Below are 21,884 nucleotides of genomic sequence, written 5' to 3' on the forward strand. Positions count from 1 at the left end.
ACTCAAATTGGAAATTTTTCAATGTTGAGTTTGAGGGAGGATGTTAAGAATAATGGTGATTAGCTGGCTTCTATTAGTTAGTTAGTGTTAAATCTAAGATGATTCTAGTAGCTAATTCATATTGTTGATAAGATTGCTTGGTGTGCAAGCAATTAAGAGAAAGTGTAACTAATTGCTTATGTGGCAAGTTAGTTAGTGAATTTGTTAGAATAACTAACTAGAATCAGTTAGAGTTTGTTTGTCATAGGTTGTTAGAGTTGGTTAGTTTGTTATTAGTTTGTTAGGGCCTAAGAGAGTCGCCAATCAATGTGGTGATCTAGTATATAAGTGTTTTGGCTCAATTAGTGTGAGTAATCAACTCTTTTCCCCTTATGTGGATGAATAAAATTGATCTCTCTTTTCCCTAATAATCATCATCTTCTTCAATCCTTGCAATTACACAAAAGATTTTCATTCTTTCCATTCAAACACCATTGTTGCAGCAAGAACTGTAGAACCTGCATCTTGTGCTCATAGGCAAGGCCTAGAGACTCTGCAGCGCGCGCGTGTGTTCTTGCCTGCTTGATCAAGCCTGTGTGAGCTTGAGTGTTTTGTGCTAAGTTTCCAGCTGCGCCAACATCTGGTATCAGAGCCTGGTTCGTGCTTTAACCATGGCAACCTTTAACAATGGTCAATTCCCTGCGAATCTACCAGTTTTGGATGGAAAGAATTATGATAATTGGAGCAAGCAGATGAAAGTGTTATTCAATTATCAAGATGTGATGGAACAAGTGATTAGTGGTGTGGAACCACTCTCAGAAGGTGCAACAGAGGTTCAAAGAACACAGCACAAAGAATTGAAGAAGAAAGACTACAAGGCATTGTTCATAATTCATCAAAGTGTAAGCCCTGATATCTTTGTAAAGGTTGGAGATTGTGAATCAGCTAAGCAAGCTTGGGATATCTTGGCTACAGCTTATGCTGGAGATCAGAAGGTGAAGAAAGTGAAGTTACAAAGTGTTTGAAAATTTGAGAAGTGAAATGGGAATTGAGACAGTGGACAACATGAATTAAGGGGAAGTGTTAAATCTAAGATGATTCTAGTAGCTAATTCATATTGTTGATAAGATTGCTTGGTGTGCAAGCAATTAAGAGAAAGTGTAACTAATTGCTTATGTGGCAAGTTAGTTAGTGAATTTGTTAGAATAACTAACTAGAATCAGTTAGAGTTTGTTTGTCATAGGTTGTTAGAGTTGGTTAGTTTGTTATTGGTTTGTTAGGGCCTAAGAGAATCACCAATCAATGTGGTGATCTAGTATATAAGTGTTTTGGCTCAATTAGTGTGAGTAATCAACTCTTTTCCCCCTATGTGGATGAATAAAATTGATCTCTCTTTTCCCTAATAATCATCATCTTCTTCAATCCTTGCAATTACACAAAAGCTTTTCATTCTTTCCATTCAAACACCATTGTTGCAGCAAGAACTGTAGATCCTGCATCTTGTGCTCATAGGCAAGGCCTAGAGACTGTGCAGCGCGCGCATGTGTTCTTGCCTGCTTGATCAAGCCTGTGTGAGCTTGAGTGTTTTGTGCTAAGTTTCCAGCTGCACCAACAGTTAGAGTTTATATTAGTTTGTTAGAGTTTGTTATTAGGTGGTTAGTTAGTTAACCCCTAAATTGCTCTATATAAGAGTCAGCATTATATCATTTTCACTATCTTTTATCAAATATGAATCCTTATGATTTTTACTATCTTAAAAACTTTCTAAAAATTTTTCCATTTTCTTCTAACCATGGAAATCTTTAACTATAGTCATCCTGCTATGAGACTATTTTCCTTTAGAAAACTATATTTAAAATTTAGGCAATCTATTCTTAAATCAATCGTTGAAATTGATTATTATGTGAAATTGCATCATATCATTTATTTACTAGAGTAGTACGTGTATCAGATTCTGAATCCATAACATAACACATATGTGTCAACTTTTGCTGTACATGTTCACATCATCACATAGTAGTATTTTTGTTTCAAAAAAAATAAATCACATAGTAGTATTTTGTTGTTATTTTTTAAAATCAATATATTCTGCAACCAAAGAAACTAATTAATCTTTAGAATTCATAAAGATTCATTTAAAAATATTAAACATTAATTTTAGGAAATAATTTGGGCTTTTATATGTTTTTCTCGTATTTTTTGTCTTTCATTCATTTTTTTTTTTGCAATACCTTCTTTCATTCATTTTTACATATGGGTTTTTAAACTTCAAATTTATGACTTTTTAGGGGAATAACATAGATTTAAAGTTTGAAATCCATATATAATTACAGAAAAAACACTAAAATATCGTGAAAAAAATAAAAATTAAATTTGTTACTTGAAATTAATTAAATGAACTACAGTAGAAACTCTTTAAATTAATAATGTCAGGACGGGAGAAATTTATTAATTAAGAGAATTATTAATTTATCGATAAATTAATAATTATTAATTTAAAGAGTTTTTAAGTAATTATATTGTACATACTAAACAAAAAGGCAAATTAGTCTATGCCTCTTAGAATTACGTTGCAGCGAACCTTGGGACTCAACGTAAATTAGTAACTACTGTGTTCATATGCATTGGAAAACAGACAACTATTGAATCATATTTCAATAGAGTGTAATATATTTTTTCAGTTTCTATGAATTATTAATTTATAATTTTCTTGGGACCGAAAATTATAAAGGGATCTCCCGAAAAATTATTATCTTATTATTTTATCGAGTTTTTCAATTTTTTACATTGGCCCAAATCGGGACCAGGCAAATTTATTATTTTAGAGAGTTTATTAATTTATCGAGTATTAATTTAAAGAGTTTCTACTGTAATAGAATAATTTTGCCTTTATTCGAGAAAATAAATACCACGGATATATATAATATATTGTATTATTGTATTTATCTAAAGATAAAGATGGAAGGATCATAATAAAGTTTATTTTTACTCGAAGGATCATAATAAAGTTTGTTATCTCATAATAAAGTAATTATATAAAGATGATACCACCTTATAAACTAATAAGGGACATAATTTGTAGAATATTACATGGATGATACCACCTTAATTAATTTGAATTTAACATTGTGGGGTGTCAACACCACAAGCACTAGCAACCCTTTTAGAGCCAGGAGAATTAACATATGGGCTCAACATTGGATTTTTGATATATTCACATAAGCATGGTATTTGCTCCTTCAATTTGTTGCAACATTCAGCAGAAGGTGGAGAATCTGACGTAATTGCCCCTAGACATGGGCTCAATTCTAGTGGGTTACAGTTCACAGCCTCAGCAATGGTAGCCACTTCAACCATGAGGACTACCATTAGCAACATTGCACACACAACTTTCATCTTCATCATCTTCACTACTTGATCTCTAATTAGCTAGTAATTGCACAGATTTGAGAGTGAATTGTATATGATTAATTGGCTAAGTATTTATAGGTATAGAAAATTAGCATGGCAATGTTATGCTCTCGACTCATTGAATATTTATTATTGTACTTTAATTTGAGTTGTAAGTTATGCATCATTGACTTTGACCGTTGTACATATATCTATGCACTTTAATATCATTTATTCATTGTACCAAAAAAAAAAAAAACTTAATTTGTCTACTGGTCCCTTAAAGACATTTTAGGTTTCACAATGGTCCCTTAAAGACATTTTAGGTTTCACAATGGTCCCTTAAAGAAAAAAAGATCCAGATTGGTCCCTTAAGAAAAAAAAGGCTCGGATTGGTCCCTTAAAGACATATATGTTTGTCATATTGGTCCTTTCCGTTAAATTTTAACTTCAAATATAACAAAAAATTCCAATGGTTAAAATTTTAAAAATTAATAAGATTTTTGGTGGACCACTTACACTTAATGACATCCACAATTCAGTCAACTAAAACTAACGTTTTTTGTAAAAAATTGACGGAAAGGACCAATTAAGAAACAAATGTGTCTTTAAGGGACCAATCCGGACTTTTTTTTCTTTAAGGGACCATTGTGAAACCTAAAATATCTTTAAGGGACCAAAAGAATAATTAAGCCAAAATATATATATATATATCATTTATTCATTAAATCTAATCAATAATTAACATTTATTTATAATTAGTTCAGTTGGCAGAAACGTTACATTATATATGTAGGATTTGAGATTTGAACTTCGGTCATCACACTTATCCATCTTAACAGTGGATATTCTAGTCACTGGTCTACTTGACCAAAAAAAAAAAGAGGAAATCCTAATAAAAGGCACCGATTTCATTTATTTTTCTTAGTTAAATATTATAGTGGTTAGAAATTTCACCTTTAAAGTGAATAAGTGTGTGCCCGAGATTCAAACTATGACCGCTACATATATAATATAATGTACTTATCAACTAAGCTAAGTTTTTGAGAACCTAATTTCATTTTTTCTCTCGTATCACATGACATGTTTACAATAACCATCTATTCTCCTTCATTTGGCCATCAATGTATTAATTAATTATAAAAAAAATGAAATCTCACTCTTTAATTTCAGCAACAATAAAAAAAACGATTTTTTAAATGAATGATTTCAAATTTATAAGCATTTACATAGTAACAAATCAATCATATTAATGGATTATTATTTTTGAAGCAATTAATGGATTATTATTATAAAACCGTATCATAAAAACCGGCTCATATCGGCATAGGAAAACAATATATATTCATTGAAAATATTTATATCTTTCAAGATATACTTTTTTAATACACGTCAACCACTCTAATTGGTTACCAAATTCAAACATCTACTATTATAAAAAAAAATAAAAAAAATAAAAATCAAACATCTATTACATGTGGGAATGGATTCTCTCAAGTGTGATTTAACTTGAGAGAATAAAGTGTAATATAACACCATCTAAATTCATTTTCTCTAAAGTTTTATATATTTATCTCTCTTGATCAATGGTAATAAACCACACTTTATTCTCTCAAGTTTCAAGTGTAAATTACACTTCAGAGAATTCATTCTCATTACATGTCCATATTATGTGTCATTTTAGTTTTGACTAGTGGCAATTAAACTATTGGCTTTGACTTTGACAGCCATGAATAAAATTAAATGAAATAAAGAGTAATAAATAGAAACCATAAATATTGTGAAAATTGCTAATGAATACTATTAATATTGGTCAATTAGATTAAGACATAATCAAGGCTGGAGGATACAAAGAAACTCTAAAGTTACTTCTTAAACTATATATATTGAAGAAAAATGTTAACGTGTGCATTAAGGACACATGTTAAGGAGAAAAATGTGGAAATATTATGTTGAAAATTATGTATTCAACTTGTTAAATATTTAACATTTTGCATTATTAAATGTTAAATTTCTCTATAGATTGAAAACCAACAATGAATTTGTTCAATGTAGTAAGGGCTCTTGGCCCTTTAAACATGTGGTCAGAGGTTCGATTCCTAAGAGTCCACCTTGTGTGCCACACATGTTCTCCGAAGGAGATTAGTAATCGGCAATCGCTAATAACGGTGGAAACTTCATACTAATATCATGCTAACCCAAAAACAAAAACAAAACAAAAAAGATTAAAAATATTGTACCAATAAAAAAAACATGTTTTTCTTTTTGAAAGATTAATAATGTGATGTTTTACGGTAGATTAAAGAGAGAAGATTGGATGCCTTGTTACACAGACACAAATTTATTAGTCTCACAAAAAAATTATATTAGTAATGTGGATGGAAATTAGCAAACGGGGTTTTTTTTTTTATTTTTTTTTTATAAGCATGAGCAAACGCGATGTAAATTATTTCATTAAACTTATCAAATTAACCTTCAATTTATTAATTTCAAATAATAAAATTTAATAGTATTTTGTTTAAATAGAAAAGATGTGTTAATTTGAACTTTCAAATACCTACAATTTAAAATGACAGGATAATCCCATTTTCACCTGTGCCTTTGCTGAATTTGTTTCTATCAAATTGCTTGAAAACACATATGAAGTTTGAAATGAAGGTTAGACTTTGGAGGAGACACTAACTGAAGTTGTCCTTGTAGCATTTCTAATATTTTACTCATTGATGGTCTATCTGATGGATTCGTTTGAATGCACCATAGACTCACCATAGTAATTTGTCTCACCATGTCATTTTCTTCTTCTGAGTTTGCTAAACAATTTTCAAGGTTATTACCTTGTTCAAGATCCTTATAAATCCAATCTAGAAAGGACATTTTAGAAGTACACGAACCTCCAATGTCATAATTCTTTCTTCCTCCAATCATTTCTAGAATTGACATATCATAACTGTATACCCCAGACTTGTGAAAAACCCCACCATATGTTCGGCTAAATACTTCCGGTGCTATGTATCCTATAGTTCCTCTTGTGCCAAGTATAGACACAACACTATCATTCCTTTGATATATTTTAGCTAATCCAAAATCAAAGATTTTTGGGCAAAAGTTTTCATCCAAAAGAATATTTTGGGGTTTGATATCAAGATGCAAAATTCTTGAAACACATCCTCGATGCAAGTATTCTAGTCCTCGAGCAATCCCGATTGCAATTTGATACATTTTGTTCCAATTCAGGGCCGTCCGTGAGATTTTTTGTGCCCTATACAAGTTATAATTTTTCTAGAATCTTTTTGATAACTTTTAATTTTTCATAAGAGTATAAGTTTATTTTAAAATTTAGTTATAATAATTATTTATTTTAACACACGGACGCGCGCACACTATATATATATATATATATATATATATATATATATATATATATATATATATATATATATATATATATATATATATACGGTACCCCTAAAATTTAAATTTTAGTGCGCTCTTCTCGAACACCCTCCAAAGTCCGGACCCCCTCAAGTTCCAATCCAAGCTACAAATTGCATCAGGAAATCCTATTTTAAGGATAAACTTATCCAATGATCCTTTGAACATGAATTCATATATTAATGCTCTTTTGTTCTCATAAAGAACCCCCCAAAAAGTGAAACAATGTTCACATGTGACGTCCTACTTTTACTAGCAACTTCATTTATGAATTCTTCTCCATTTTCCTTTGACTCGTTTATCACTTTCACTGCCACTTGACGGCCATCAGGTAAACTTGCTTAGTAAAAAACACTGTATCGTGCTTGACATAATATGTCTCGGAATGTGTATGTCATTCTTTTAACTTCTGAATATCTATATTACTTAATTGACACTGACAAGTTATAACTTTGTAAGAAATCCTCCATATTATAGTCAATAGATTTTATTTTTTTTAATACCCATCATTTTACCAAAATATGATACTCTTTGTCTTGATGACGTCTACCATCATATGAATAAAACCACCTTTTTTTTAGTAGTACATATGTTTGGATGACATTTAAAATAGTTTTTTTTTTTTTTTAAATAGATTTTATAAAATCGGTTTTCAAAATATTACAAGTTTTTTTATATTCGATTTTTCTAAATTGAAACACTAATTTTGATATCATATAATATAAACATACATTATTGAAGATCAAAACATAGTTAAAATCGCAATTTTTTTCAAAAAGTTGTATTTCAATAAAAAAAATGAAAATCTATTTGAAATATATTCAAAATTAAGTGATTTTTTGAAATTTTGACAACCAAAAAAGTTTCAATAAAATGATGAAATACCTAACATTACATTTTTTAAGAATAACTATTCAAATTAAATTTTTATTTGAAGGTTTTATAGAAAGTTTTTTTTGTAAATTTGTTTTACACAAAATTATGTAACACTATAAAATCCATTTTTTTTTAAAAAAAACAAAATAAACAGGCCCAATTTCAAGATATATAGTTTTGTTCAGTTTTTTGAATCGGTTTCAATTTGAACCAACAAAAAAAAAAAATTCAAGAATACTGATTTAATATTAGTATTCTCATTCAGAGGTCTTTCTTATGGCCAGACTGAAAGTTGTTTTATTTATTTATTTTGATAACTACTGCAATTTAATATTAGTATTTGACATATCTGACTGAAATGGTTGAAATAATAATAATCGCATGTTTGAATTGACATTATATTTGATAAAATCACTATGTCATCATAATTGACGAATACTCCCTCTGTGACAATATATAAGCAAAAATTACATTTCTAAATTTATTGCATAATTAATGTATTTGACCTATAATATAGACTAAATACATTGAATATGCAATGAATCTAAAAATATGATTTTTGTTTATATATTGTCACGGAGGGAGTATTACACTAAAAAACTTCAACAAATTCGATGTGTTACTTTGATTTCGTCAAACTCAATGTGATTCTAAATGTCCACTAAGTGACATTGGTTTGATTGAAGTCCTCTTGTTTCAAATCACTAGCTGAATCAACCGTATTATAATGACATTTTTTGTTCTTTTAACTTTATATTCCAAGTAACAATTTAGTCATTTATCTATTTTTTACTTCATTTTTTTTTTTTTTTCATTTATCCATGTTTGTATATGATTTTTCACGCTTCAAATCTATAAAATTCTGTACAAAAAAAAAAAAACTATAATATTCTTTTACGGCATAAGATATATTTATGATTGAAAGAGAACAAACAAATAAAACTATAAATTTGAAGCTTGAAATTCATATCTAAACATGAAAAAATCACTAAGATGTTATAAAGAAAGATAAAAGACTAAATCGTTATCTGAAATAAAATTAAACGACTAAAGATGAAATTTTGCCAAAAAAAAAATATACAAACAAAATAAAACCAATTATTTTAACCAGCAAATTTTCATATCGAAAATCAGGTTATCAGTTGACTTGAACCCATGACCACCCCCTAAAAACAAGGGAGAATTTCACTGATATGTCCACTGTTTGTAAATATATTATTATGGAGAACTAAACAGCAAACTCAAAAAGAGTATAATATACCAGGTAAAAACTCAGGAGGACTGTCTGCCACACCAATACGGGTTTGGTGTACTGTAAAACCCACCTTTGTTTTGATTCTACTGTTGGTTTCAGTCAAATAGGTTTGGTGAGGTGTCATTTCTAAAACATCCCAAACCATAAAAAGTGAGTAAAACACAGAGACTAGAGCAGATGATTATTTAATGAACAATTCGTATACTATGTGCTCTCGACTCAAAAATATATTCCTGACTCCTGTCCCCTGAAACACAGGGCCTATTAGATCACAACCACCAATTTGGCACCAAAAACACAAAAAGGTCAAAAACTGCAATAAACTACTATTTATTTATATTTTCATATTCTATTTCTATCTCAGAAACAACACTGTAAAAGTATCAAAAGTCTTGGTTGTTGTACATATGGGAAACAATGACATTCACCTGATGAAACAGCTCAAGCAGAAACTCGCTAGGGGGGAATGCATCTTATTGGTTCTGCCCATCCTCTTGGGCTTTTGCTTTACCGCGAAGCATATCGCTGAAATTTCCCATCATGATGCGTCTGAATCTAGTGTCCTCTGCTGGTGATGCAGTGGCAGATTTGGGAGAGATAACTGCCTCTGTTGATGGCTCCGTGGCTTCTTTCTTCCCGAGCAACCCACTCTCACCAAAGAAGTTGCTAACTGATGATGGAAGCCCGAGATGAGCACCCATTACCTTGCTAATAGTCTCAAAAGTCCCCCCTGATCTTTCCTTCATAATAATTTCAAGTGCTTCTTTGTGAGCTGGATCCAGTGCATCCAAGTCTTTCAAGAGGTTCTGTATAGCAGGCAGGAAGAACTCCCGAATACTATTTGCAGGAAGATCTAAAAGAAGAGAAGCTAAGAATTAAAAATACTCAGGGAAAAAATAAATTTTAACACATCAAGTCTCCATGAAATTAAAACATGTAAACTACGACTTTTACACACAATGTTGAAATTGTAGACTCTAGCGTACAGGTGGTGCATAAAATAAAGTTGAAACTACAAATGATTTGCCATCATAGAGCCAGAGGGAATGACTGAAAGGATGTGAATTTTGATTAACAATGATGCAAAAAGGATAGATAATGGATACAAAATTATAACATTTCCTTTTTGCAGGATGCCTATGATTTCTTTGTACAACATAACTTTCCTATCTAATAATATTTTCTATTAAAATCAACAAATGAATAAAAGTGTGGTTTGGAAATCAATTAATTAGATTAAACACAGCATAAAAGGCTACAAAGATCCATACATTACAGTTACCAATTGGGCTACGGAAAAACTACAAAACTGGTAGATCCATGTGTAGATTACATATTTCCAATCCATGAATAATTTTTGGGTCTTGCTAACGAGTGCCCCCCGGGGTACTCTTTAAGCATTCCATTTAAAGAAACAATTTATTCAAAAAATTAAACACTACAATTTCCAATGCATTGACTTTACCCATTCCCATAAAAATTCTATAAAAAACTTACTATTTAAAGACTTAAAGAATGCCCCGGGGGCACTCATTAGCATTTGCCATAATTTTTTTTGAATCTTATGACAACTGAACACGGTTATCTGGTACAAGTCCAAAGCATTAAAGCTATCAATCAAACCTTGACTTGAACACCAAAGTATATCTCAAAAGAATTTAGGCATGCCAGAGTAATATAATTTTTAATGAGCAAACCTGTAGCATCCAGAGCACGGATTGCCTCACAGAATGCATCAGCTCGCTCTCGTCGACGCATTAAATCTTTTGCTGCATTCGGCATTGCTGTAAGTTGGAAAATCTTGGACAAAAGATGTATGTCAAGTTAAAGAAACAAAAACACTATTTCAGAGACCTTGAAAACCAACATAACATGCAATAGACTAGAAAAATGAGACACAAAAATGCCGGGACATTAATTACTTCTCCAAACATTTTTTTTTCCAGAAATAAGATTAAGGATATAATCTCTAAGTCTTTCTATTGTATGTGGTACGGCAATCACCAACGCACGAATAACAGCAATAGTAGCTTCGTGGGAACCATCTTCAAGAAAAGCATCCATTTGAACACGTATCTTGTCAACAATCTGGAAGATATTTTATTTGATCAGGAATTTGAAATGAAGATCTGCATTAACATCATAACTTCAACAGAAACCAGGGATAAATTATAGTAGCAGATACCATCTCATTTTTGAAGTGCTGAGCCACTGCACCAAATGCATCTATGCTGGCATACTTTACATTCAGGTTTTGATCAGATCCAAGAGTAACTAGAGCAGGCAAAACATGAGTTGAAGCAGCCTTTGCATCAATATATGGCACCTATTAATTAAGAAGCTATCTTAGTTTTTGCATTTGTATGATATGCATATCGAAACTAAGAAATCAGCACTCTTACAATAACTTTCAGCAGATGGGCAGCATTTATTTTCATGCTCATGTTAGAGCTGACCACCATTTCCCATAATATATTAAATACCAACCCATGGTATTCTTCATATGTGCTGCATTATAAAGAAAGCTCGTAATGAATTTTGGACAAAAATACGTTGAATTTTAAAAATGTTTGTGGTGATAATCGAACCAAATGAAGCGGATAGCATTAATAATCTCAGGAGTGTGCTTGGTTGATCGATTTTCCATGGAATTATCTTCTAGTAGCAGCTTCCTTAAATATCCTGCTAACTGTTCATGTTTTCCAGGAGCACTCAAAACACCAGCCAACAGAAGCGGCAAGACACACATTGCAGAAAGCCTGTCAGCAACGGCAGATCTTGGCCTCAAACCTACAAGTGAACGGTCAAATATGAAGCAATTATGTAACAAAAAAAAAATCACAGGGAAAAAAATGTTACCTTTAATTCTTGAATGGATAGAGGTAGGAAAAAAAGTAAAATCTGCATCATCCCCTACTGCAGTTAAAAATACTGGTAGCATTATGCATGTCACGTAGGACTCCCCAAAACATTCAGATACAGATAACAGAAACTGCATTTACATAGGATATATCAGCAAAAACTGAGAAATAACTTTCGTTAGAAGTCATACAAAATTTGAAAAACTTCATAGGGAAGGCAAGCAACCTTCGAAATTCGGCTCCGTAAATTATCTTCTTTTTGTGGCAACAAGCAGGCCAGCTTTATCATGTTTGGAAAACACTCAACATGCATCCACTCAAATGTAACCCATTCAACTTGTCCCCTAGCAAAATGGAAACCATTAAAGATCAGCTGAAGCTTTGATGTAGTTATGAATGTTTTTTATTTCAGTGAATGCATAAATTCATGTTTTGAATGCACAAACAATACAATATGAATCAACAAGACTCAGGAGGAAGGATGTCACGTCAAGACCGTCAGTGGTGTTGACTCCTCCAAATATCCTAATTGCATTATTCAGAATCATCTGTTCTTGCTAAGCTTACCTAGCATACAATTCAAGCAATGGGATAGATAACATTGTTGGTGTAGTTTCTGTGGTGGACAAGGGGCATGTCTCAAATGCTTTTTGGTGCACGAAAGGAAGCAATTCCATCAGCATTTTCAACAAAACGTCTACATTCCATCGCTCTCTTTCACCCAATACACGGAGATGTGACTCTATAGACCCTTCAACCCCAGAAAGCGGTGGACAACGCTGTGGATTGGGGCAAAAAATCCCACTCAGAAAAACAATTTCGATAAATAATGAAATTATAAGTATGAAAGGGAGAGTACAAAGAAAAGGAAATACCAGAGCAGAGTTTAAAATATGAGAAAGTAAAACTCTCAAAACATGATCTAGGTTGTTTCCCCAATCTATAACTGCGGGAACCAATTCCTTGAGAGCAGTTTCCACTACCACTCCAGCCGGGTCACATACTAATTGGAACATTAGCTCCTCCACCTATCAATAAGAAGTAAGGAAAAGAGTTGGGGCAAATCTTAATTTTCATTATTATTTTTCTTTGAAAGTTGTCATATTATGTTAAGGTAAAAGGCTCCATTCCTTAGATCATGTTTCGTTAGCCTGTTCTATAGCTTACATTGTAGCCAAGTCTCAAGTCAGAAACCTTCTCCATGATTGCCTCGAAGCAAATATAGTGAGGCTGACCTTGAAATATTTATCCTTGTTTGGGAAAAGTGGAAGCAGCATAGCTAGATTTCGAGCTGCACCCTCTCGAACAACACTGGCAGAGTCTTCTATTAGTTGCTGCACAATAGATAAAATAAGAGAATCGCGAATCTCAGGCCGTATAAATTCTGCAAGCTCTCCGCATGACTGACCAACAAGCAATCTACGCTCCTCGTACATGTGACTTATCTAATAATCACAAGACCAACAAAACTGAAAACCTGGTCCGAGTTTCATAAAGGCAAAAGGTAAAAATTGAAAAGTAAGGCACAAATATACTTGTTCCCAGCACTGTGGAAGCAATTCTGTTTCTGTTCTCATCTCTCCAACATTCTTTGCAAGGCTGACACATGCCTGAAAATATGCAGGTAAATTCAAATTGTATTCAAATGTTCACTTGAAGAAGTAAAGAAAACAGTGCAACATACATCCATTATTATTCGTCTCTGCTGCTCATCTGGACGCTTGATTAAATTAAACAATGTGTGGGTCAAAGAATCCCGAGTGTTGCTGTCTGGGTGGCGCTCGATAGCACACATTATTAGAGGAAGGAGCTCCTACAAACAAACAAAATTTATGCAGCATTCGTGTGACAGAGAACAAATGAAACAGATTTATAGAAAAGCCAACCTCACGATGGTTGATCAAGACATAAGGAACGATTTTAGGCAAAGCATCTGCAAGTATCTGAACTGTTCCTAATCCCTGTCAAAATATAACATATATAAGAACAGAATATCACGGTTAAATTGATATGGACAACAACAAACCTTTAGCCATCTTAACTGTTCATCGTTTTTTTCAGATGAAAAGAGAAGAGATTTTTCATCTTTATATTTTACAAAAGTGCTACATAATGGGTAATGAAACCAGAAATGATACTTCCAGTTCACCATTTATAACATTAGATCAAGCCTTGACCAAAACAACTTTCAACAACTTTTTCAAAATAATTAAATCATATCATAAGAGTACCATAAACTTTCTGTTTTCTCATATATTAAATTCTCAATTTTGCTTTAAAAAAAAAACCTCACTTACACTGTCTGCTTTTGCAAGTAACCCACTGTCCTCTTTTTGTTGACCAACATTTAGTTCAGAATCATTTTTTATATTTTCAAAATCACTATTTGTATTTGCAGGATCAAATAATTTAGGCAAGGTATCTTCATGGTTATTTGCATTCTCAGTCAGTGTTTGAACAGCTGATGATTGTGCATCTTCATTGTGTACAGCACCAACATCCGCATCAACAGGATTTGAGATTGTACCTCGGTCTTCATGAATCTCAATCACTTTATCATCTGTCTGTAAATTTTCCGTTTCAGAACCAACATAATTTCCAGGTTCAGGAGCTCTTGCATTCTTTTCCTTCAGCGATTCAATTTCCACATGCAATTTCTTAATTTCTTCCTCGTACTCTAAAGATTGAGACTGGGCATTATTAACTTCCATGACAACCAGATTATTTCTGGAGAGAGACCCTTCCATATGCATTTTCAGTGAAGTGATCTCGGCTCTGCAATCATTGAGCTCTTTTCTTTGGTTCTCCAAGGACTGTTTTAAAACAAGCGCCTGAAAGTTACAGTTGGTATATCACCATTTTGTAAATACAAAATGCTATTTGACAGAATCATCTAAACTAAAAATGAACTACCTGGTTCTCTTTTTCTCTGATATCTTTCTGCATTACCTCCAAAGATTTAGTTAATGTTCCAATTTGAGCATCAGTCAAACCTTTGTTCTTCAGCAAGGTTTCATTTTCTTGGTTCAGCTTCTTATTTGATTTCAGTAATGTTTCATTCTCTTGAAGAAGAGAAAACTTTTCCTGCATTTTCATATGGATTTCAGTAAAATAGTAATGTGAAAAGAATATTATATGAATATTCAAAAGAGCAATTAAAATCAGTTCAAAACAACCAATGCCTCTGAAATAATATTATATATATATATATATATATATAAAGCTTCAATTATTAAATAAACTTTATTGCATAGGAAAAAATAAAGCTACATCAATTTATATAGAAATAGTTTTATTAGTGAAATGAACATCTGATATATGAGGGTTGTGGGTTTTAGATGAGAGATTAAGATAAATAATAAAAGTTTGAATATTTCTGATTATAACTTGATAATAGCTTCATAATAACTGGATACAAAAGACTACACACTAATCCCTAATTAAATGGATGCAGAGACTCAATCCCAAATAAATAAAAACTACCAGAACTTCTTGCCCAAAAAAAAAAAACTACCAGAACTTATTGTGTTTAACTACCAGAAATAAATAAATAGGGAAATCAGAAAACTTATCATAATAACCATACGGAAGAAGAAAAAAGAAAGAAAAAAAAAACTAGTCCCAAGAGATAATCTAAGATACTCTAAGATGCTCTAATATAATATTAAAGAAATTATAAGATATTTTCTGATATTCTAACAATGAGGATGAAAATTGAGAAACTCGTGAAATGCACTAAACAACATGATAGCAGAGATTGAAATGAAGGGGATCAAAATTCCATTAGGTTGCACATCTCATCAAGCACAACAGTCGACAAAATCAAGAATAGAAAATCAATGGGTGCCTCAAAAGAAGGGTGAGGACTGAGGAGTGAGATATTACAACCAATTAAGGATACTAGGGAGATATCCAGAAAATTAGTTTTAGGATTAGGATACCATCTCATGAGAGAGGGGAGTGTGTTTACTGTTTTATAAAAGGGATAGAATTACTTGGCTTGTGGCTCCCACCCAACTCTAATATTTATATATTAGGGTAAGATTAAGGTTCGTACACGCAAGCATAACCAATATTCTATTCTTAACCTAAAAAGATAAGCCTGTGAACTAATATGCATGCAGACACTCAAACAAAAAAGTAACAATACCAGAAGAAAAAGTGGATATGAAATCTATGAATGCAAATGGCAAGACATAAAACCCGCAAAATGGTAAGCTGATGAAGTCAAGTAGTGGAAAGACAACAGAGAAGAGGCCAATTTGTCGGAACAAGGGGTACAATTTCTATTAGGTGTAATAATAAATAACTTGCTTATAATGAAAAGAATCACCTCAGCAGCCTCTGAAGTTGATGATAGATACTGATAATAATAATGCCGCAAGGCATCAGGTACAGATGCAGGTGTGTTGTGCCAAATGTCCAAGTTCTGGTCTGTAACCTACAGTAATAATAGTTTTAGTGTAGAATAACAAATCACTAAAATTAAACACCAAATTGGAAGGGAAACATTATTTTAAATATTGAATAAACATGTACATATATAATTTGACAGCATTTATGATGTTTTACACACAAAAAATAACCACGGATCTGTTGGACTGTATCCAAACTACCAATTATTTCCTTATTAAATATTTACTCATGTATTACTCTTTTTGTAGTTCATGTGCAACCCCCCGCTCCTTCGGGTCATCTTTTCATCTCTGACATCATGGGAGTCTCCACTACCCACTTAATTGCATTGTAGTTTTATTTTTTAGGCTTTGGCCCTCTCTTTTATAAAAAATAGTAACTAATCACAAAAGTATATATGAAAATCAATCACGTTAGTCCTTTAAGTACATGAAAATTCATTTCATTAGTCCCTACCTAGCATCTTAACAACAGGAACTACAACAACAATAACAACCAAGCCTTATCCCACTAAGTGGGGTTGGCTACATGGATCAAACGACGCCGTGATGTTCTATCATATACCATATTTCTATCCAACTCATTAGTCTCTAGATCTTTCTTAAATCTTAATAGTTTCTCTTATAGTTCTTTCTCAGCCCCTAGTGATTTGACTATCCTCCATCTAATCTACTCTCCTTACTACAGAATCCACAGGTCTTCTCTCTACACACCCAAACTACCTAAGCCTAATTTCCATCATCTTTTCTAATGTTGTCATTTCTAATACTAGGGACTAATAAAACATTTGAATCCTAGGTACCATAGAAACCTCCTTTAGTTTTTATTTTTGTTTCTTGGGAGGAATAAGTATATTAACGAAAAGGGAATACAAGAGGAAAATATTTTATCTAAAAGTAAAGGGAAACCTGGCCCTATAAAGTTCCTGCCACGGTGAGATCTAGGGAAGGGTTTAACCCATTATGGATCTGTCGTAGACAGCCTTACCTTGCATTTGCAACATTTCACACTCAAACATCTGACCTCCTATTTGTGTGTTTCTGCATTTATTTTCCTTCAACAGACTGGATTTATTTCCCCTCTTATACTTATATTATAACCAACTGGTTGAGAAATAAGAAGGGTGATGTTAGAATAGAAATGTCATTTTGATCGGAAATTCATGATGTGGTCAAGAAAGAAGCACCACACCATGCCCTACCCACCTCAAGTAGAAGATACTGTCTCAAGGCTGTCTTAACATTAAGGATCCTCAAAATATACGGTACTAGCCCAAAACCTACCCGTCCCCTTAGTGCCAATGCAACACCCTCTGATAACCCTTTCCAAGACCCATTATCCCCTTCCAAGAATTGAAAGTTAAAAAGTAAAATAGCATAACACCCTCCATACATTCCACAGTATATGACTATATATTTGAGTGGTTCCTTCTCCATACAATACAGAAAGCTACTATAGTCACTGTCAGTGTAACTACTACATTTTCCAATTGCTTACTGAAACAGGTAATGGACAAAAAAATTCAGAACTGAAAGAATTACATGGCATGTGGATCTTAAAATGTAACCTGGCACTTTCTCAAAAATCACATGTATATCCCCTACCCAAAAGAAAACAGAAACTAGCAACAAAAAAAAGGCAATGCAGCAATACCAACCTCCTCATAAAATGTCATTGCAGTAAGACGGTAACCAGCTAGAAGCAGATATTCCTTTACGGCACAATTAAGATCTCGACGTTCAGTATCCTTTAACGGACCCAAATCTGTGAAGGAAGTATTCTTTTGCTTTTGAATTTGTTGCCCATCATTCACTGAAACATCTCCGCTTAACTGTGTCGCTGCATTCAAAAAGAAGTATTCCATAAAGCAGTGACAACTGGAGAACATTCCAAGTATTACAAGTCATTATTTTTATATACTAGAAAATATTACATAAGAGAAAGAAGCATAAAGCCAAATTGCCTTACAATGAACGAAGAACCATTTTCAACAAAAAAAAGTGTGGAGGTTACTGAAACTTTTAGCCCGAGCTTAACAAAATTCTATTTCTGGATTGTTAAGTGAAAATGTTGATACTACTATAAGATTATCCCTGGGGATTGTTAAGTGAAAGTGTGAAAAAGTGTGAAGGTTACTGAAACTTTTACCACTTGTTTCATTAAGGTTTTCTGTCTTCTTCTGCAATTCACTCTTGAGTTTTGAGATGTCTTCTAGAGCTAAACGCAGTTCATAATCACTAATAGCTAACTTTTCTACGGCTGTTTCTTTCTCTTCCAGCAAACTTTGAGGATCTGCCACTGCATTTCAAAATACAAAATAAAAAAAATGAGGAAGAAGAAATATCATATCATCATATCAGGTAAAGGATTACATCAAGTCACACCTAAATATCATATCTGCTCTTATCAGTCTGGTTAGATTACAAGTACTAGAGATTTGCGAACAGTGATGTCAAATAGCAGCTACAACTACGCTATAGCACTATAGCATAGCGAAGTTTGAACAAATCGCAGTTGTTTCATGATTTAGCTTAACAGAGTTTGAACAAATCTTATAGTGCTATCGCATAATGAAGAATGAACAAGTCTCATAGTTCTGTGATACACTATTTAGTACAAAGTGTAATCAAATAGTTTCTATAACAATGCCATGGCACTATAGCTTAGCGGAAATTTGAACAATCCAAAATTATCCGCCAACCGCAATTGACAACACTGCTCGAGAATTACTTCATTTTAGTTTCTGCTTTCCAAATTGAACACCTCTTTTAACAAATACACTTATGCATATAATATCATATCATCCAATCTAAATTTAAAGATCTTATCAGCAAAATGCACAAAACATGCACTATATTGACAATACAGATAAACTAATAAGCATGATCTGTGTTCAATTCTATCAAATTTTTCAGCGTTGACTTCAAATTGAAAACGATGAAATTGAAAGAGTGAACACACGAATTACCTTTAAGAGAGTTGAGGCGAGAGATTTGATCGGGAGGAAAAAGAGAATGATCGGAAAAGAACTGTTTAAGACGAATAGCTTGATCGTCGTGGCCATCATCGAGAAGCTCGTGAAGAAGTTCAAATGCTGTAAGCACATAGTTCTCTTGCAAGAGAAAGTTGACAACGCAATTGCACAGTGATGATTTATCTACGTCCATTTTTTGTTCTGTTAAATCCTCAGATCAAAACCCTAATTGAGATTCTGATCTGAGGACATTGAATTGGAAAGGTTTGGAGTGAGTGAAGTTGCAATTTCAAATGGATGATGCTGGCTAGTTAGGTGACAAATCACATGGATGATGGAGTACTATTTTTTTTTTTTTTAATTTATTTTATTTTTGTGAAATTTGTTGAATTGCGTCAAGATGAAGACTCTTTGAGTAAAACAAAACAAGATTTTGTTGGAATTTGGACACTTTTACAGGGAGTGAGGGATTTATCGAGTGGGTTACATGCGGATTGCTTCATTTATACACCATCAACATTTTTTTACCATTCATTCAGGGGATTTGGATCTTTAAGACCATCTTCAATTCAATGGTACAGTACCTATTACCGAATCATGGTACGTAGGTACTATTATTGGAGCAATATTCATTTGAGTACCTAATAGGTATTAGACTATCTCCAATGGTGGTACTTATTTTTTTAAGTATTAGTACCTAATAGGTGGTACCATATTGGAGCAAAACACAAAGAATACCTAATAGTTTTCCCTCCATTTTATCTTGTAATTTTTATTAAAAAATAATACAATTTTGTATTGACCAAGATTCGAACCTTCAACCCTTCAGTGCAAGGCAATATTTCCAACCACTATGACAAGTATACCAATTGTGATTAAAATTATGTGCAATAATTGATAAGCACCATCAATTTTAAAAGTATATCATATCAAAATTATTGTTGACTATATTATTCATCACGAAATATTTTTATGTCTTTCCTAATCAATGATTTTTTTTCTACCGAATCATAAATTTAGAGAATAATTATCATGTGAGATTTGGAAAGTTATTATCGCGTGTAATTTGAAAAGTTATTATCAAACTCAATTCTGCAAAATCAATTTTTTTTGCAATACAACCAAACACAACCATAGTCATGTCACTAATCACATTCATTATTTTGATTCTAACATTGCAGATTTAATATTAACTGATGGTCAATTGATACAATATGCACTAGCAGACCAATTGTGATTTAAATTATGTCCACAAAGTGTTAAGCTCCATCAACTTTCATAGGAAAGATTTCATACGACAATTAAGCACCATCAATTTTCATTGCACAATTTAAACAATTAAAAACCGATAATCTCTTATATTATAAGCTTGCTAACGTAATCTAACCCTAAACCAAATTTTTCCCCTCTCATTTTCTCTTTCTTTTTATTACAGTTTTGTATTAAAAAAATACAGATTTGTCATCGAATCTGCATCTCTTACTTACAATAAAACTTTTCAACCGCTAAAACATGTGCTTCAATTATGAAAGAATTTAGGAATCCTAATATGTTAACCCTGTTTTCAATAAATTTGAACGGCAGAATTAATCACAATTTTTATTTATTTATGGATGTCTACTTAAGTTTATGTTTTTGATTATGTCTTTAATTTTTTTTTAACCTTTAATTATCATCAATTTTTTAACCTTTAGTTATCAACAATTTTTTTTAATAAGTAAACAAAACGATGGGGTTCCAAAATTATTTAAAAAATATATAAAATATAAAATAAGCACATAAACAAATATAGAATAATTAGTCCATGAAATTCTCTATACTACTCTTATTGAAAATGCTCTTAAAACTTTGGTATTTTATTTTTTATTGTTACATATTACACCTAATTAGACTCATGCACCGCATGGGTCAAAGTTCTAGTAATGATGTATAGTTATTGGTGAGATGTGTTATTAGTAGGGTCTATTTAGAACTTTTTAAGAGATAATGGGTTGGAAGAATTGAGTACTTATTAGATACTATTATTAAAAAATTATAAATGAGTGTTGTGTACACGTTGGGCCCAGTTAAGTACTCAAAAATGAGTATCTCCATTGTGGATGCTCTAAGTGTAATAAAGTGAGAAAGTTGTGATTATAACAACCTTATCGATTGTTATAATCCACGTATATATTTTACATTTTTAAGTGAATCATTCATTTTAAAGGAGTTGGATCCGATTTAGCGGTGATGGTTGTTATTTTAACACAAATATAAATCGACGGATATTCGCGTTGTTTCTCTATTGTAACAGGCGGACCATGATGGCAAGTAAAATGAGATCGAAAAGAAATTTAGATTGACTTTGTGTGAAAGAGGGGACGATTGTGAGCATTTTGGGATCGGGCATTGTTTGCAAATTCAATGGCAACTATCTCTCCAGCTTTTTTCAAGTTAATGAACAAAATTTTGGGGTACCAATTTTTTATTTTTTGACTTAACGTGTGCATATATGCGTGCGTGTCTGCGTGTCTGTTAAAATGAATAAATTAAATAATTATTATAATTAAATTTAAAAATTAGACTCTTATAATCTTGATAGTGAAATCTATTTGAAGAATTAAAACTTATTAGAGAGATTCTAACAATTGAATGTATAGGGTGCGTTTGATCTGCTAAAAAACAACGGACTGGATAGGACAACTTTTGTTGGACCCTGTTT

At 32.2% G+C, this 21,884-nt stretch overlaps 2 protein-coding genes across 5 annotated transcripts; both read right to left on the reverse strand.

Annotated features, from left to right (window-relative positions):
* Positions 1–3,099: 3,099 nt before the first annotated feature.
* Positions 3,100–6,588, reverse strand: LOC123892284 (LEAF RUST 10 DISEASE-RESISTANCE LOCUS RECEPTOR-LIKE PROTEIN KINASE-like 2.4). Its single transcript, XM_045942084.1, has 2 exons — positions 6,136–6,588; positions 3,100–3,408 (listed from the first exon to the last, which is right to left on the reverse strand). Exons 1-2 carry the CDS (start codon positions 6,586–6,588, stop codon positions 3,100–3,102), a joined length of 762 nt encoding a protein of 253 aa, XP_045798040.1.
* Positions 6,589–9,101: 2,513 nt separating this feature from the next.
* On the reverse strand, positions 9,102–19,648 carry LOC123889287 (RAB11-binding protein RELCH homolog). Of its 4 annotated transcripts, none has more exons than XM_045938562.1 (20): positions 19,178–19,645; positions 18,358–18,507; positions 17,867–18,048; positions 16,127–16,234; positions 14,707–14,877; positions 14,091–14,606; positions 13,680–13,754; positions 13,478–13,606; positions 13,329–13,403; positions 13,029–13,238; positions 12,669–12,821; positions 12,361–12,572; positions 12,020–12,137; positions 11,792–11,924; positions 11,521–11,722; positions 11,335–11,440; positions 11,118–11,258; positions 10,897–11,020; positions 10,630–10,746; positions 9,102–9,785 (listed from the first exon to the last, which is right to left on the reverse strand). In XM_045938562.1, the coding sequence occupies exons 1-20, from the start codon at positions 19,374–19,376 to the stop codon at positions 9,406–9,408; spliced, it is 3,501 nt and encodes a 1,166-aa protein (XP_045794518.1). In that variant the 5' UTR covers positions 19,377–19,645; the 3' UTR covers positions 9,102–9,405. The 4 variants fall into 4 exon arrangements, with proteins under 4 accessions (XP_045794518.1, XP_045794517.1, XP_045794516.1 ...); XM_045938561.1 differs by having other exon boundaries at positions 14,091–14,624; positions 19,178–19,644; XM_045938560.1 differs by having other exon boundaries at positions 11,521–11,924; positions 19,178–19,648.
* Between the last annotated feature and the right edge of the window lie 2,236 nt (positions 19,649–21,884).

This window comes from Trifolium pratense, linkage group LG6, assembly GCF_020283565.1.
Source record: "Trifolium pratense cultivar HEN17-A07 linkage group LG6, ARS_RC_1.1, whole genome shotgun sequence".
In the NCBI taxonomy this organism is placed as follows: domain Eukaryota; kingdom Viridiplantae; phylum Streptophyta; class Magnoliopsida; order Fabales; family Fabaceae; genus Trifolium; species Trifolium pratense.

What these genes read in the sequence shown, in the direction of transcription:
- LOC123892284 (XM_045942084.1), bottom strand. Translation starts at nt 6,588, where the DNA reads ATGTATCAAATTGCAATCGGGATTGCTCGAGGACTAGAATACTTGCAT. An exon ending in TGGTGAGACAAATTACTATG is followed by an intron (nt 3,409 to 6,135) that starts GTGAGTCTATGG and finishes TGCAATTACTAG; the next exon opens with CTAATTAGAGATCAAGTAGT.
- LOC123889287 (XM_045938559.1), bottom strand. Translation starts at nt 19,376, where the DNA reads ATGGACGTAGATAAATCATCACTGTGCAATTGCGTTGTCAACTTTCTC. An exon ending in TTCCACAGTGCTGGGAACAA is followed by an intron (nt 13,239 to 13,328) that starts GTATATTTGTGC and finishes TGTGATTATTAG; the next exon opens with ATAAGTCACATGTACGAGGA. An exon ending in AATGCTATCCGCTTCATTTG is followed by an intron (nt 11,441 to 11,520) that starts GTTCGATTATCA and finishes TTTATAATGCAG; the next exon opens with CACATATGAAGAATACCATG.